The 18,832-nt window shown below is 34.8% G+C and overlaps 1 protein-coding gene across 2 annotated transcripts; it reads left to right on the top strand.

Moving 5' to 3' along the window:
• Nucleotides 1-596: 596 nt before the first annotated feature.
• LOC102610369 (dihydropyrimidine dehydrogenase (NADP(+)), chloroplastic) lies at nt 597-4,586 on the top strand. 2 transcript variants are annotated; one of them, XM_006493202.3, is made up of 7 exons: nt 607-1,031; nt 1,298-1,561; nt 1,655-1,825; nt 3,293-3,405; nt 3,493-3,679; nt 4,055-4,164; nt 4,272-4,586. In XM_006493202.3, exons 1-7 carry the CDS (start codon nt 765-767, stop codon nt 4,426-4,428), a joined length of 1,269 nt encoding a protein of 422 aa, XP_006493265.2. In that variant the 5' UTR covers nt 607-764; the 3' UTR covers nt 4,429-4,586. The 2 variants fall into 2 exon arrangements, with proteins under 2 accessions (XP_024949210.2, XP_006493265.2); XM_025093442.2 differs by lacking the exon at nt 1,655-1,825 and having other exon boundaries at nt 597-1,031.
• The last annotated feature ends 14,246 nt before the right edge of the window (nt 4,587-18,832 follow it).

The raw sequence follows: 18,832 nt of genomic DNA, 5'->3' as shown, positions 1-18,832 counted from the left end.
CAAATTTGGCCTTTTATAGAGAACTTGGTGAACGATATTTTGAAACAAAAATTTTATTCCAAAAATAAAAAATCTCTGCATTCATGTGGCTTCTCTTAAGATTGAGGAGAAACAATTGAGAATTAAAAGTGTTCAAGAAAGTTTATAGTTGAAGGGGTAATGTTGTAAAATTAAAATAGTATAATGTAATTATTGTGAAAGTTTTGGGTGATGTTTAAGTCAAATAAAATAATGATACAAGAGAAAAAAATACATATATGCTGTCAGTAAATATAAAAAGGATATGTTGTGAGACACCTGTCAAATCTAAAATAAGCGACTGAGGTAGTGAGCGACTGACCCAGAAACTCTTAAAAAAAATGTGTTATGAGACATCTGTGAAATTTAAAATAAGCGAGACAGCCGCTCATATCTAGCATTCCTCACGGTAACAAATGAATGAAATTATGGCAGTTATTTCCCTTTTAAAAAACAATAATAACATAAATAATTATTAAAAAAAGTCTGCAATCTAAGTCAACTCCAGAGTTACACGCAAAATGAGTCCAGCGCGACATTTCGTAATAATAATCTATATCCACATCTACTCCATATCCAACCGCTATCTCTCCCTTATAAATTATAGATATTAAATTATTTAATTGAGCTGTAGCTGTTATCGTAAATTATTATTAAGTCGAATTCATAAAGCTTCTCTCTGATCCCAAAAGAATCTTTAGAACTGAGTGAGATTCAATCTTGTTCATTTCCTTTTATCTCCATCCATGGCATCATTGAATTTGAATCAGATCATAAGCAACAGCAACACCTCCTTTGCTGTGAATCGTCGGCCAGGATTGCGCTTGCCTAGTCGAATTGGGTTGAGGGTTTTGGCTTCTGATTCAGCTTCAGCAGAGCCAGACTTGAGTATTACAGTAAATGGACTGCAGATGCCGAACCCGTTTGTTATCGGATCGGGTCCACCTGGCACCAACTACACTGTCATGAAGCGAGCCTTTGATGAAGGCTGGGGTGCTGTTGTTGCTAAAACTGTAAGTTCTTTATCATTTTTTTAAATTTGATTAAATTTACTTGACTTCTTGAACTTAATAATTCTCATGCATGTTGCTTATGATATTTGGGTTATCCAGTTTTAAATAAATTAGAATGAATTGCTTAAGAGTATGTTCAGTTGGCACTTTTCAAATTGAGACCAATTCAAGAATTCTTCTGATTTGATATAAATTAATCTAGGAATTTGCAATTCTACATGTTTTGATATTGAGAATATATTACTGTTCTTAAATTGTTCTGCTAGGTATCATTAGATGCAGCAAAAGTTATAAACGTAACTCCTCGATATGCCCGCCTGCGAGCAGGTGCGAATGGATCAGCCAAAGGGCAAATTATTGGGTGGGAGAACATAGAACTCATTAGCGATCGGCCGCTTGAAACAATGTTGAAAGAATTTAAACAATTAAAAGCATTGTATCCGGATAAGATTCTCATCGCTTCAATTATGGAAGAGTATAACAAAGCTGCATGGGAGGAGCTTATTGATCGAGTGGAAGAAACAGGAATTGTAAGATATCTTTACCTAGTGTTCTATGTTTCTTCATGCATCTTTCTGTTAAAAGTGTTAGCGTCATTTTTTTTTTCCTGCATTATTTTATAGGATGCAATAGAAGTTAATTTTTCATGTCCACATGGCATGCCGGAACGTAAAATGGGGGCTGCTGTTGGCCAAGATTGTAGGCTGTTGGAAGAAGTTTGTGGTTGGATAAATGCAAAAGCTACTGTTCCTGTGTGGGCAAAGATGACTCCTAACATTACTGACATTACAGAGGTGAGCTCTGCGTATGATGAAACTTTGTGTTGACTTCTAACTTTTAGGTTCAAATAAGGTAAGCATATATGTGAAACTTTTGTGCACGCCACATTGTTCAGTAATATGCATTCTAATTAGCTTTAGAGGTGATACTACTTATAATTAGCTTTAGATGTGATAATTCTTTTTAATTTTACACTATTATCTATTCAATTCCATTAATCTAGTGGCTGATGAGTCATCTCTGCTCATGAGTCTTTATGAAACATTGCATCATGCCGTGCATTGCTTTAATTTTCTGATTTTATTGGTGACATTGTACTAGAACTGAGTATAATTTTGGATTGAGATACTTTTATATGTCAATCTATTTGTGAAGGAACATAAGAGATCAGTGGGGATGCCTATGAGTTTTATGATGTATGCTTTTTATGAACCTTGGATATTAAATTTGGTATTTTTCTCGAATATTTTTTCATGAAAATAGGGATGAAATTATAGATGATATGAATTCTCCTGTTAATTCCTAGACGTGCATACATGAATATTATCATCTATTTTGAAATATATAATCATGCATTCTAGTATGGGAAAGACTTGTTATGAGAGTACTGAGCTGTTTTTAAGTCAAAATTAGCTGTTGGAGAGACTGGTTACTTTGGAAGGTCTTTTGTATTTTAGAATATTTAAGTTATATTTTATATATGACTTTCGATCAGGTCATGACTGTGCGAGGGGTGATACATAATTGGTGGAGTTATGTTGTGGGGCCCGTAGCTCCACCAATGAATACCCGCCACACGTGCAGACGCGCACTAGATCTGGTCTCTTTAATATTTATAATATCAAAGGCTTATTTGATAGTTTGTGTAAACCAGCAGACCACTTTACTAAGGGCACTCGTCATATCATATATATTTAAGTGATACGGTGGTTAAAAATTTACTAACAGCATGTAGCAGCAGGGACATAGATAATGACCCATTGCAAATGTTGTCTTTACCAATAAGATATGAAAACTCTGGACCTGGATGACTATCTATAATTGAAAACCTATTCTTTTACTTGATTTCACAATTCTGTTTACGATTGTCCACCTGAACAGATTCTTGTGCTAAAATTATGTTAAAGAAGGGAAAATCTTGTTTATGCTTTGTGTAATTACTGAATTCTTTTCTTTTAGTTAATATTTACTGGTGTAGATTCGCAGACTCTTGTTCGAGTTGAAAAGTCCACAGGAAAAAATTCCTTTGAACTTTCTAAATGATCATCAAATTTCAATTAGCAGTATTGTGTATGTGGTTCTTGTATTAATTTTCTTTTTCTTAGAGTTCTAATTTAAAGTTCATTGTTATTCTTATAATTACTTGTGCAGTTTTATCATGTGAACACAAAAAATTCTGTTGATATTTTTCGATATTTAATTTTCAAGATGCATATTTCATTATTTTAGTGATAACTGATCTTATCCTCCATTGTATATAGCCAGCTAGGGTGGCTCTCAGATCAGGAAGTGAGGGAGTATCTGCTATTAACACAATCATGAGCGTCATGGGAATTGATCTGAAAACTTTGCGTCCTGAACCTTGTGTCGAGGGGTTTGCATTCTCAGATTCAGTAATATGTGAGTTTTCCATTGGCTTAGCATTGATCTAAGAAAATTGTGTTTTGAAATTTGTCATCAGATACTCTACACCTGGGGGCTATTCTTGCAAGGCAGTCCATCCTATTGCATTAGGAAAAGTAATGAGTATAGCCAAAATGATGAAGTCGGAATTCAATGACAAGGATTACTCACTTTCTGGCATTGGAGGTGTAGAAACTGGTGGCGATGCTGCCGAATTTATTCTTCTTGGTGCAAATACTGTTCAGGTAGGCCTCAAACCTGTTCCTTGTTATTAGTTTTCTTTTGCAACATCAATTTGTTTTTCCTTTTTTTTTTCTGAGTGAACCTCATCAGACAAAGGCAATGCAAATCGACATTCATGCCTGCCTGATACATATTAATTTGCTTGAGCTTGTTCTCTATTACTGCTGCTGCTATGTTTGCCCGACATCAAAACATCGGGATATCCTTGACATTTACCTTAAAATTTAGCATGAAATATGATATGTGGAATTAACTGTCATTGCAATCATATGAGTCAAAATATTCAAGCCCATGTATTTATTTCTTTTTTTTCTAATGAAGATTTTTCAATATGTACATGTAATTGCAAAGTTTCATGTGCCATTTCCTTTCTGTAGGTCTGCACGGGGGTTATGATGCATGGATACGGTCTCGTGAAGAGACTTTGCGAGGAGTTGAAGGACTTCATGAAAATGCACAATTTTTCCTCCATAGAAGATTTCAGAGGGTAAGCAGTATTTACTAGATCATATTATCCATAAAAACGGTAAGTTTTAAGAATTGTTGGGTATACTGAATTTTTTTCCTTCCTTTTCCTTGTTTGGTTTTTGCCAGGGCCTCTATTGAGTATTTTACCACACACACAGAATTAGTAAGGATGCAACAAGAAGCAATCCAACAAAGGAAAGCAGTCAGGAAAGGACTGCAGTCTGATAAAGATTGGACAGGTGATGGCTTTGTCAAAGAGACTTTGAGCATGGTTTCTAACTGAATTTTACATTTGCATTGACGCGCCTGGTTTTGTTGTTTCATTCAAGTATAACATTGTTGATATGTTTTCTTAGGTTGTTGGACTTGTAAATTATGTCATTTGTGCTATGAATTATAAAGAAAAAATAAATAAATTCGCAAATGCATAGCTTTGGTTTCCTTCAATACAATCTTTACAATAAGGCGAACATTCTGGCTTAGCCTCCGAGTTTGGACTAATTATTTACTTGGTTAGGGATGGCAAAATCTTCCATGGATTTAGGGTCCTATGGAACTCCACCACAAATGGGGTGAATTTTCAATAATTTTTGGGAAATGACGTGGGGAATGAGGATAAATAATCTCTAAATTCTTAATGGGGTGAGGTTTGGTTTTGTACTCCCCACCCCACCCCACCTTCCATTAAATATAAATATTTTTTTAATTTTTATTTAGTCTCGGGATAACCACTACCACCCAAAAGGGAAGCCACTCCTTGGCTGCTGGATAGGATGAACTGTGGTTGGAACGTTGGAATTCTTAGCCTAAAACTTTCTGATGCACAAGATCCTACAAAGAGGCGAGTGTAGAGTATACTCATTATAGGATCGAAATGAACTATTATGAGAGTCTATTGTTTTCTAAGGAGAATAGAGGAAGAAGGAGGGACTTAAGTTGCCATGTTATGAAAGCACGATTTTTTTTTTCTTAAACGTCATCTGAATACAAACTGAGATAAGTTCTTCTTATATAGAAGAACTCTTGGAGAGAGGATAAGACATGACCCTTATCCTTTTGTAAAAGTAAAAACATAATGCGAAAGTAAAAACATAATTATGAAAGGGATAGGATAGGACCGTATCCTACTTTTCTTAAAGAAAAAGCAAACAACATGATTACAAAACAAAAATAAAAGCAAGCTTTTAGAAAAGTAGATGCTTTGTTTTTTGTAAAAGTAAAAGCAATTATTACAAGCAAATAAAAGCTTAAAGAGGCAGCAATCATGAGACTCATAGATAGGATCATCATTGGCTATGAGAGGAGGATAATTTGTCAACATTGCTATCGACTTCTGCGAAAGGTTCTTTCCACCAAGGTAGAGGGGAATTGTATTGGTGAGTTGGAAAATCAGTTGGCGGCACTGAACTGGTTGAAGGTGCATCAAATGTTTTTGTAGGATGCAGGATTGAAGTGAATTCTTCCCAAGGATCTTGGGAATCTTGGAAAAGAGTGTTGGTATAGTCTGGCCTTTCTTCCTTAATCAGTATTCCAGTGAATGGAGAATTACTGGGTGAGGAAATTTTAGCAGTGGGAATGACCATAAGTTCATGGTGTGAACCGATGGAGGTATGTTGAATGTCAGTTGGTGTGGGCTGAACATGATTTAGTTCAAGGAGGTAATTTTTCAGGGTAGAGACAATGTTAGGGTCATGTGTCAGGGAAAAACTATGAGGGATGATTTTTCACTCATAGGCTTGGTCCTGTGTCCAGAAGAGTTTGGTGACAGGGTGTTGAAAGTAGGGACGGTGGACAAGGAAGATTGAGGTGAATTGTTCACCTTCTTGATCAAGGAGAAGATCGAGGTGATGGTGATTTATGATAAGGTTGAGTTGTTTTCTCCACCAGGGGAGAGGAGAGAACCATTCAAAGAGAGTCCACCATAATAAGGAATGAGCTTTGGTTGGGTCGGTGAGATGTCTGAATATTGCCTGTACAGGAAAGATGAGCTTAGCAACATATAAAACAGTGAGGCACCATAGATACCACAATTCATCTTCTGTGATATCTCTAGAGGGATCAATGGTAAGTCCTATGAGAAAAAGGTGATCAGGGTGAAAACTAGGAAAATCAGATGACTGAATATGATATATGTTCATGAAGTACTGGAAAATAAATTTCTTAGCAAAGTCTTGGATTTGATTGGGACTGAAAAACGTGAGATTACAAGAGAAATATTTTCTTGTAAGGGCTGAGTTTGGTAAAGAAGAATTCATGAAGATCACTGGTACTGTAACGGAGGAGGAGATGAGAGTAAGAGTGGCTGAAGATAGAGGTCTAGATAGCAAATCAGGAATGAGATTTTGATCTCCCTTGATATGTTGGACTGAAAAATCATATTTAGAAAACCATGTCTTAAGACGGAGAAGGTGTTTATCTGGAAGTGTCTTATTTTTTAAATCTATAATCTTCGGAAAAGAGGAGTTGTCCAATTTGACAAGACAATTATGGCCAATGAGATGAAATTCAAACTTTTGAATTCCATATTTTACGGCTAAGATCTCCTTGTAGATTACGTGATAATGTTTTTCCGATTCTTTGAACTGACCACTGACATGAGCACAATAAGCTTCTTTTCCGTCAAGCTTTTCCAAAAGTACTGCACTCCAATACTCATCACTTGCATCTGTTTGGAGAATATGCTGTCCTTCAGTGGGAATCTTTAGTGGAAAAGGGTGTTGGGTAATCTTCTTTAAGTGTTGAACTGCAGCAATTTGAGAGGGTCACCATGATGGGGCAGATGTTTCAACCATACACTGATGTCTTGAGACTGTTCTCCATCTCAAACTCTCCCTCTTCATATGACTTCTTCAAAACCCGGTTTCTTCCCTTCTGTCCTGAAAACCATAGTCAATTTTCACATCCATCTCCATTATGGAAAAATAAAGACTTCTTCATTAAGCTTCCCTTTAAGCTTAACGAAGACATCAATCCTACCAAAGCTACCTATCCTGGTATGACACCATCTAATCTTAAATTAGCCCAACAAGAATGCTCTCAATTGCTTCAACAAGGGCTTATTGAACCCACAAATTCAGATTGGGCTTGTCAAGCCTTCTATGTGGAAAAACGGTCCGAAAAAGTCCGAGGCAAAAAATGCCTTGTCATAGATTATCAACCTCTTAACTATTTTCTCCGTGATGATAAATTCCCTTTGCCAAAAATTCAATCTTTGTTTGTCCATATTCTTGATGCTAAGGTCTTTTCCAAATTTGACTTTAAAGTTGGATTCTGGCAACTAGGAATTCATCCTGTTGACCGTCACAAAACTGCTTTTTGCATTCCAAATGGCCACTATCAGTGGAAGGTAATGTCATTTGGCCTTAAAGTAGCACCCTCACTTTTTCAAAAGGCCATGATCAAAATCTTTGAACCCATACTCTGAAGGACAACATTTGTCCATGAGGTTTCTAAAAACGCAACTTTTGTGCAGTAAAATTAAAACGGATGGCGGAAGCTCTAGAAACCTCGGATCGGCTTCATTCAAAAACGAAAATCAAGAGGAAAGATTGAAGTTTAATTACCTCACTTGTAGTTTCAAAAACGACTTCGTGAAGTAGGAGAAAATGACTGAAAACAGCTAGCTACGAATACTGTCCAGAAAATAGAGCTCTGCACGAACAACTTCTGTTTTGTCACGATCTGAGATCCTTAAAGCACCCCAATTATGATGCCTTTAGCCAGTCCACACTTAGAAATGTTATAGGAATTCATAGGATTTGGAATCTAGAAATTTAGTTTAGAAATGAGAGAGATAATGAAGAAACATGAATGCTAGTTCATGATGATTCATTCCACCAAATAAAGCCACCATTATCTCCAATAATGGCACCAAACATTATCATGTGCTAGACCTACCCACTTAGTCATTATTTATTGAAAGTGATCTTATCACTTCAATAAATTATTTAATCAAATAAATAAATAGCTAAATTAATTAATTTCGTAATTAATTAATTAATCCCATTTTGATCAAATCAAATGGTTAAATATGGGCTTCTTTTGTGACATGTTCTAATGCTTTCTCTTAATCCATATTAGATCCAATAAAAGCCCAAAATTCTAAACCCAAAATTGGTCTAGAAGTCCATAATCATCTATGAACCGGAACATGTCCAAAATGGTCATTTTACGTGCTCGATATTACATAATGTTTAATTGAGGATTTATGAAATTTATTTTGTTCCTTAAACTATTTATGGAACATCTAAATTTCTATCTTAAATCATATTTAAGATGTATTTATATATATATTCATTCTCAATGAATTATAATATAAATATTGATTTTCCTAAAATTAGGAAATTTAACTTCTCATTTTCTAGTAACTCCTTTTTCATTTCTATTTGTTGTGTGACCTTTTAGGTTCTTAGTTATAAGGTAGTAGAACTATTTTAATGATAACTCTTTATTCATTAAATGATGCTAAACTCTTTAGTCATAAATTAAAACTTTTCTAATGACCTTAAGATGCATTGCTAATATGTTTTACTAATATTAATCTTAAGGTTTTTACAAGTCATGAGTGACACCTAGCAGTATATCACAACTATCCAAATAACAAGAATTGTTGAATTTATAGAACCTATTCCATTGTATCTCTATGTCTTGGTCTCTTCATCATCCATGTCCAGAGAAAAGCACGGCTTATGGTTTATTATGTTAAGCAGTTATGCTTTATCTCAAAATAAATCTAAATGAACTTGACATGAAAATATAATTTAAACTCCTTCAAATATATTTCACCTTGGCCAAGGATTTCTCATGCCAATTCATATTATCTCATAGGGACATCCTTTTTGTATATTACAAAGTGATGAATTCCATATTGGCCATACACTTGTCTTCATACATAGCCAACCATGACAGCTATTGTTAGATCTCTTCCTTGATTAGAAATCAATCATTATGCTTTCACATATCAGAGATGTCTATGTATAAGACATCTGTTATGCCTCAGGTCTAAAGACCATTACTAAACATAGTGTCTATTACAATGTATAATAAGCCATTAACACTCAAAACCATATGGCTTACTATATTTGGTCAAGTTCATTAAACTCGTTCTCTCAACAAGTACATATGTGTTTGACTTGACATCTCATATCAATGATATGAAACTCACCATCCATTTTAGTATCACATACCATAAGAAGTCATAACACATACTAGTGTTTATAGGAATTTATAATGTCCAATCATAAATCCACCACTAGGAACTATTTTAGAAGTATAGTACAAATGATGCACGTTTCATATTCTCAACAAACTCGAGAATGTGTTCCTTAACTATTTTACTTCTTGGACTATATTCATTAAATTAAATTTATGAATGTTGATAACTTTGCCATTTTATAAATATCAAAATGCTATTCAAATACAATAATTCCCTAAACAAACAAACACCATTCGATTGGCCTTTAGGGCATATTACTAACATACTCTACCATGCACTTATCTACATAGATGATGTGCTCTTGTTTTCTAAAGACCATGACTCCCATCAAGATTTACTTTCCCACTTTCTCAAGATTGTGGATTCACATGGCATCACGCTTTCTGACAAAAAGAGCATCCTAGGCCAGGATTCTGTAGAATTTCTTGGAATGGTCATTAAAGATGGCCATTACCGCCCTGGTCCACACATAGCTCAAGAGCTAGTCCATTTTCCTGGTGAACACCTATCCAGAAAACAGATTTAGCAGTTTCTAGGCATTGTAAATTATCTTCGGGATTTTTTCCCTCATGTGACAATCCACACCAGCCAGTTGTCAAAAATGCTACAGTTCAACACCTAAAGAAGATTACCCAGCACCCTTTTCCACTAAAGATTCCCACTGAAGGACAGTGCATTCTTCAAATAGATGCAAGTGATGAGTACTGGAGTGCAGTATTTTTGAAAAAGCTTGACGGAAAAGAAGCTTATTGTGCTCATGCCAGTGGTCAGTTCAAAGAATCGGAAAAACATTATCACTTAATGTACAAGGAGATCTTAGCCGTAAAATATGGAATTCAAAAGTTTGAATTTCATCTCATTGCCCATAATTTTCTTGTCAGATTGGACAACTCCTCTTTTTCGAAGATTCTAGATTTCAAAAATAAGACACTTCCAGATAAACACATTCTACGTCTTAAGACATGATTTTCTAAATATGATTTTTCAATCCAGCATATCAAGGGAGATCAAAATCTCATTACTGATTTGCTATCCAGGCCTCCATCTTCAGCCACTCTTACTCTCATCTTCTCTTCCGTTACAGTACCGGTGATCTTCATGAATTCTTCTTTGCTAAACTCTACCCTTACAAGAAAATATTTCCCTTGTAATCTCACATTTTCCAGTCCCAATCAAATCCAAGACTTTGCTAAGAAATTTATTTTCTGGTACTTCATGAACATATATCATACTCAGCCATCTGGTTTTCCTAGTTTTCACCCTGATCACCTTTTTCTCACAGGACTTACCATTGATCCCTTCAGAGATATTACAAAAGATGAACTGTGGTACCTATGGTGCCTCATTGTTTTATATGCTACTAAGCTCATCTTTCTTGTATAGGCAATATTCAGACATCTCATCGATCCAACCAAAGCTCATTCCTTGTTATGGACTCTCTTTGAATGGTTCTCTCCTCTCCCCTGGTGGAGAAAACGACTCAGCCTTATCATAAATCACTATCACCTCAATCTTCTCCTTGATCAAGAAGGTGAACAATTCACCTCAATCTTTATTGTCCACCGTCCCTACTTTCAACATCCTGTCACTAAACTCTTCTGGACACAGGACCAAGCCTATAAGTGGAAAATCATTCCTCATAGTTTTCCCCTGACACATGACCCTAACATTGTCTCTACCCTGAAAAATTACCTCCTTGAACTAAATCATGTTCAGCCCACACCAACTGACATTCAACATACCTCCATCGGTCCACACCATGAACTTATGGTCATTCCCACTGCTAAAATTTCCTCACCCAGTAATTCTCCATCCACTGGAATACTGATTAAGGAAGAAAGGTCAGACTATACCAACATTCTTTTCTAAGATTCCCAAGATCCTTGGGAAGAATTCACTTCAATCCTGCATCCTACAGAAGCATCTGATGCACTTTCAACCAGTTCAGTGCTGCCAATAGATTCTCCAACTCACTAATACTATTCTCATCTACCTTGGTGGAAAGAACCTTTTGCAGAAGTAGATGGCAATGTTGACAAACGATCCCCCTCTCATAGCCAATGATGATCCTATCTATGAGTCTCATGATTGCTGCCTCTTTAAGCTTTTGTTTGCTTGTAATAATTGCTTTTACAAAAAACAAAGCATTTACTTTTCTAAAAGCTTGCTTTTATTTTTATTTTGTAATCATGCTGTTTGCTTTTTCTTTAAGAAAAGTAGGATATGGGTCCTGTCCTATCCCTTTCATAATTATGTTTTTACTTTTACAAAAAGATAAGGGTCCTGTCTTATCCTCTCTCCAGGAGTGGCTTCCCTTTTTGGGTGGTAGTGGTTGTCCCGAGTTGCAATTACAATGTTAATTAATAAAATTTTCTTTTTATTTTTATCGAATATAAATGGCCTATAATTAAAAAAAAACTCTACAACATAATTTTTATTCAATCCTAAAATATTATTATTTTTCTCTCTTAAGATACCGCTCTCTTCAAATATTTTTTAATTTTGATATCATTTTAAGATATTCAAACATTTAGAGATTGTTTTAAATAATTGAAATACTTTATAATATGGTCACAATTTTATTTAAGTTTTTAATTTATAATTTATTGAAATTATATATTTATATTTATTATAAAATAAATAAATAAAAAAATGGGATCGGGATAGGAAAATCATTCCCCATCCATCCCCACCTCACTAAATTTATTGGGGAATGAGATGGGGAATGAAGGCGAAATTTTTAATGTGGTGGGGAATGGGTTAGACCTCCTCACCCCAACCCTACCACATTGCCTTCCCTATATTTGGTCTATGTATTTAGAAAAATTATCGAAAATATTTCATTTCTTACTTTTATAATAGTTAAATTTGACATATTTATCTTATATAAATTAAAACCAATATGATAACTAATAGGAGAAAAATATAAAATAATTGAGTAGATTTTAAAAGATGTGTGGATAATTTTAAAATATAAGAATGAATTGAATAATTGACTTAAAAACTTACGGACAAAATGAGCTTCTAATGTTTAAAGCAATAAAAATCAGATTAGCCTACTATGATTTGATTATCTTCTTTCCAAAATTATATACCTTAGTCACAGTTTTTAATAGCCTAGATAGTTTCTCTTCTTGTGAAAGCTAGAGGTCAAAATTTCAATTCTCTTCGCGTCAACTTTGGAGGCGATTAAATTAACTTGAGGAGATAGGATGGATTGGGCGATGACCGAAAAGGAGAAAAATGGATCTTCCCTTTTTAATAAAGATAAAATAAATGTAGACAGCAAGTATAGATTCATTATACTCATTTTTTAAATTAAAATACAATCAAAAGCAACATAATTCAATGGATTATCGAATAGCGCTGAAAGTTCTTCAAATCGTCTCACTAAAAATCTTAGCCAATAAAACTAAGTGTGATAAAATCTGATCAATCGAACAAAAGAAAAAAATCATATCAAATAAAACCATGTGATATAAAATCTGATCAATCGAACAAAAGAAGAGTACATTATGTATTGATGATAATTTATTGATCAGTCGGCACATGTTAATATCATATACATCTTCTCAAATATTGATGTGAAAAGAGCTTAGTAAATCTATAATACTGCCAATATAAACGTATCCTATTTGCAAGAAACCTACATAAGCACGACCAGCAAAAATGAATTTTCTTCAATTCATTAGTTACAACAATCTCATGAAAATAATGAAAATTATATTTTAATGTCATTTGGCTCATAGAGAAATCTTACTTTTTTATTAAACAAAAGGGGGATTGCCACTTTCCCCCTTATAGTAATCAATATATACTATTTACCCTCTGTTATTTTTATAATGGCCAAAAACCTCACTGACAGTATAAGTTTATAATATTACCCTTATTTTTAATTACTCTTTTATTTACATTTATTATAAATTAAATAAATTACATGAATATAAACTAAATAAAAAAATTAAGTATTAAAAACAAGAAATATATGTTTTGATATGAGAAAAAAATTAATAATAATTTTTTTTCTTGTAATTATTTATTTTGTAAACATTTTCTTATAATAAACATTTTGTAATATTTTAAAATTAAACGTAAAAAGTATAGGCAAAATATTTTATTATTTATCTTATAATAAATTTTATCTGTCATTCAAATTTTCTTATAATAATTTTTTTATCATTTTATAATAACTTTCTTATATATTTATTATAAGAAAAGTTTTACAAAATAAGTACAAGAAAAAAATTTATTATTAATTTTTTTCTCATATCAAAACATATATTTTTTATTTTTAATGCTTAATTTTTTATTTAGTTTCTATTTATGTCATTTATTTAATTTATAATAAATATAAATAAAAGAGTGGTTAAAAATAAATGTAATATTATAAACTTATACTATTAGGGAGGTTTTTCGCCATTATAAAAGCAGTAGGGGAGAAAATAGTTTATGTTAATTACTGTAGGGGAGAAATTGGCAATCTCCCTAAACAAAATAATTCTCATTAAATCAGGAAAAAATTAAAAGACAACAACCTATAGACTATGGAAAGTCTTCGAGTAGTACAAATGATGAACATGATCGAAGAGCATATTTAGCTAGAGCATCCGCAGCTTGGTTACCACTCCTTGAAATATGCCGAATCCTGAAGTCCTGCTTTGGTTGCATAAGTTGCTGCACATCAGAAATTATCCACAAAAGCTCTGTACGAGTATGTTGCTTTTCTTGGATCAATTGAATAACAAACAACGAGTCCGACTCAATCATTAACGGAGACAAACCAGTCTCCTTAGCAAGTAGAATACCAAAGCGAATGGCCTCTGCTTTAGTAATAGCCACATCCTCAGAATAATTCCCAAAATCGGTTCCAGCCAACATAACCAATACCTCGTGATTTCTAATAACAACTCCATAACTGACCTTACCATTTTGAACATCCACTGCCACATCGGTATTTAATTTAAACCAACCCAACTGTGGAGGCTCCCAAATCACAACATTTTGGACAATACACATAGTATTTATATCCCGGCAATTTCTCCTTACACAACTATCCCATATTCCTTGGGCGGAAGCCACCACACAGTTAGGAGATGGCTTAGCCCCATCACATAAAATCCTATTTCTCGCCCTCCAAATCCCCCACATAATGAAGACAAAGAGTTGAATTTCATTAAAAGCAACTTTAGAATAAACAATATCCCACACACCCCATAAACATGCAACTCGGTCAAAAAAATTTCGTAACAGTAAATGAAGTAAGCTCCCACACATCATGAGCATGTTGACAGACAAATAGACCATGCAAAATTGACTCACCAGCCTCACCACAAATCCTACGCCGCGAATTAGCCACCACCCTATTCAGTTCCAAATTTTCCAATAGATGGAAGCAATCCTGAAAGTCCACGCCACAGAAAATATCTTAACCTTGGAAGGAACAATTAACTTCCAAATGGTTGCCCACTGCATTTATGAAACACTAGAAGATGCAACACTATCAAGGTTCTTCCATATTCTCGCAATATGATACCCAGACCTCACTGTGTACTCGCCACAACGATCATAGTGCCATATTACGCTGTCATGAGAACTCTGTGAAGGGAGCTTAATCTTCATAATAGAATGGATATCCTATGACAAGAAATATTTCTGTAGCAAAGTCATGTTCCATGAATTCCCATTCTCTATCAAGTCAGCAACCCTTGCTTCTTTGCCCAAAATTTTTGGCGAAATAAGTCGGAACAACAACGGCCTAAGCACCCAATTATCACCATAAATACAAATATGTTGCCCTAACCCCACATACCATCAAAATCCCCCCGTAATAGCTCACGGCCCCAAAGAATACTTCGCCAAATAAAGGAAGGATTATTACCAATAGTAGCATCAATAAACGATCATCGTCAAAAATATCTTGCCTTTAATACTCGCGAAGCAAGTGTCTCCCCATAAATAAGCAAATGTCATCCTTGTTTTGCCAACATAGCCTGGTTAAAACACCCTAAGTATCAAAAACCCAAAGCACCCTTCTCCTTAGTACGGCTCATACTAGTCCATCATATCCAGTGTATTTTCCACTTATTTTCCGAAGACCCCCACTAGAAAGCTATAAACCTCCGCTGAATATCTTCGAACATAGTCGCCGGTAAGCGAAACACACTCATACCATATGAAGGGACTGCTTGTGCTACTGCTTTGATAAGAATCTCTTTTCCTCCACGACAGAAATTTTTATCGCCATTTACTCAATTTTCTCAGCACCTTAAATTTCAGTTCGTGGAAAAACTCTGTCTTCTTCCTCCCAATCATCGCTGGCAAGCCTAAGCATTTCTTATATGCGGAGACTTCAGAAAAGCCAAAGACCTCTGTAATACTCTTGCATGTATCAGGCTTCACATTTGGACTAAACAAAACATTTTCAAGGTTTTTATGAAAAGACACTGAACTTGTCTTATTATTTTTGTTATATTACAAAAATCGTTTACATGAAGGATATTTATAGTGATTCTAAAACACATAACCCTACCATAGTTTTAGGAAACAGAATAATAACAAATCAGCTAAATATTCTACTTCTTAATTTAGGTTATTCTCTTTAAATTAAATGCAAAAGATCTTCCTCAATTATGGACATCAAATCTTCGACACCCCCCCTCAAGTTGGTGCGTATATATTCATCATGCCCAACTTGCTTGTGAGAAGTTCAAAATTCTGTCTGAAGAGTCCCTTGGTGAGAATGTCAGCTATTTGTTGTGCTGATGGAATGAATGGCATGCAGATAATGCCTCCTTCAAGTTTCTCTTTAATGAAGTGGCGGTCGATTTCAACATGTTTAGTTCTATCATGCTGTACCAGATTGTGAGCTATACTAATTGCTGCCTTGTTATCACAATAAAGCCTCATGGGAACTTCAATTGGCCACGCTTTAGCCATAACATTTCACACACACCATGTGCCATAGCTCGGTACTCGGCCTCTGCACTGCTACGTGCTACAACACTTTGTTTTTTGCTTCTCCAAGTAACTAAGTTACCCCATACAAAGGTACAATAACCTGAAGTTGATCTTCTATTAGTACGTGACCCTACTTAGTCAGCATCTGTGTAAGCTTCAATGGTCCTCTGAACTCCTTTTTTAAAACACAATCCCTTGCCTGGAGTACCCTTTAAGTACCTCAAAATTCTATAAACTGCTTTAAGGTGCCCTTTATACGGAGAGTGCATAAATTGGCTCACAACACTCACTGAGAAAGCTATACCAGGACGAGTATGAGCCAAGTAAATAAGCATGCCCACTAATTTTTGATATCTAGCAGTATCAACTAGACTTCCATCTTTAATTTCTGCTAGCTTGTGATTTGGGTCCATAGGAGTATCCGCAGGTCGGCATCCAATTATCCCTGTTTCCTTTAGAAGATCTAAGACATACTTACATTGGGGCACAACTAAACCTTTCCTAGATCGAGCTACCTCCATTCCTAGGAAATATCGAAGTGTTCCCAAGTCTTTGATTTCAAACCTAGAAGCAAGATTCTTCTTTAATCGTTCCATCTCTATCAAGTCATCCCCTGTGAGAATGATATCATCCACATACACAATAAGTATTGCTATCTTTCCATCTTTGGAGTGTCTAAAAAACATGGTGTGATCACTTTGAGCTTGAGTATAACCCTGCCCTTTGACCGACCTAGTAAATTTTTTAAACCAAGCCCTAGGAGATTGCTTGAGGCCATATAATGATTTCTTCAGCCTGCAAATTCTAGACTAAAATTTTCCTTCAAATCCAGGGGGAGAGTCCATGTACACTTCTTCCTCTAGATCACCATTCAAAAATGCGTTCTTTACATCAAGTTGTTGTAGTGGCCAATCAAGATTTACCGCCATTGAGAGAAGTACCCTTACAATATTTAATTTTGCCACTGGAGCAAAAGTTTCAAGATAGTCGATGCCGTAGGTTTGAGTAAATCCCTTAGCCACCAACTGAGCTTTGTACCGTTCCAGTGTCCCGTTGGAATTATACTTGATAGTAAAGACCCATTTACACCCTACTGTCTTTTTTCCCTTTGGTAAGTCCATTACTTCCCATGTTTGATTCTTCTCAAGAGCCCGCATCTCCTCTTCGATAGCCTTTCTCCACTCTGGAACTCTCAATGCTTCCTGTACATTCTTCGAAATTTCCACAGAAGAAAGTTGAGAAGTAAAAGCCAAAAAATTGGGAGATAATTTATCAAAAGAGACATAGTTAGACATAGGATATTTGGTACAAGAACGCACCCCTTTTCGTGATGCAATAGGAAGATCCAAATCATCAAACTTTGGATTAGATGAATTTTTACTTGAAGACTCAGACACAATAGGTTCTGCCCTCGGTTCGGATTCTTGATTGTGAAGAGAAGGGAGAACTATATCCTTTGCTCGATAATTTCTTCTGATGTAGGTTTGTAGAGTTTTTTCAGTCACGTTCTTGTCTCTTTCACTAGGAGAATTTGACTCTATTATTGGCACTAAAGACAAGGAATCCAAATTCGTATTATGCTCAATATTTATTTGTTTTTTGGATTCCTTTTGACTAGTAGATTGGATAGAGGCATATGATTTTTCTGGATTGTTATTTTGGAAAGATTCTTTTTGAGGAAAATCTGCTGTAATAGAAATCAGATATTCCTCTATCCCATTAATGCCTCTATCTGCAATCTTTTGATCAGTCTTTTGATCTACAATACGGAAAACATAATCTTCTACTAGTTTTTCCTCATGCCTTATCCCTGGAAGATATTTTTCAAAAAAAGGTTTGTCTTCAAAAAATGTTACATCCATGGTTATAAACATTTTTTTGGAAATAGGATCAAAACACTTATACCCTTTTTGAGTGGGTGCATATCCAACAAAAATGCATTTTCTTCCTCGAGGATCTAACTTACCCCGGCCGTGTTCATGATTATGTACAAAAGCAATGCACCCAAAAATTTTTAGTGCAATTCGTGATATTAATCAAGAATTAGGATAGAGTGTTTTGAAGAAATCCATAGGAGTTTGAAAATTCAAAACTCTTGAGGGCATTCTGTTTATAAGGTAAGTAGCAGTTAAAATTGCTTCACCCCATATATATTTAGGAACATTTTTTGAAAAAAAATAATGCCCTTGCCACTTCCAGAAGATGTTTATTCTTTCTTTCAGCTACCCCGTTCTGTTGAGGGGTATCATTACAAGAACTTTGATGCACAATTCCCTTTTCAAGAAAAAATTTTCCCAAAATTTTATTAAAAAATTCTTTTTCATTGTCACTTTGAATGATTTTAATTTTTCTTGAAATTGTGTTAGAACCATGGTGCAAAAATTTTGAAAGACACTTTCAACCTCTGATTTTTCTTTTCATAGATAAACCCAACAAACTCTAGTGTGATCGTCAATGAATGTAACAAACTATCTTTTTCCTGACAGAGTAGGAATTCTATTTGGTCCTCATACAT

The sequence above is a fragment of the Citrus sinensis genome, chromosome 3 (genome assembly GCF_022201045.2).
Source record: "Citrus sinensis cultivar Valencia sweet orange chromosome 3, DVS_A1.0, whole genome shotgun sequence".
NCBI lineage: Eukaryota > Viridiplantae > Streptophyta > Magnoliopsida > Sapindales > Rutaceae > Citrus > Citrus sinensis.
Note: the sequence above shows the minus strand (reverse complement) of the source record. Positions and strands in the feature narration are given on the sequence as shown.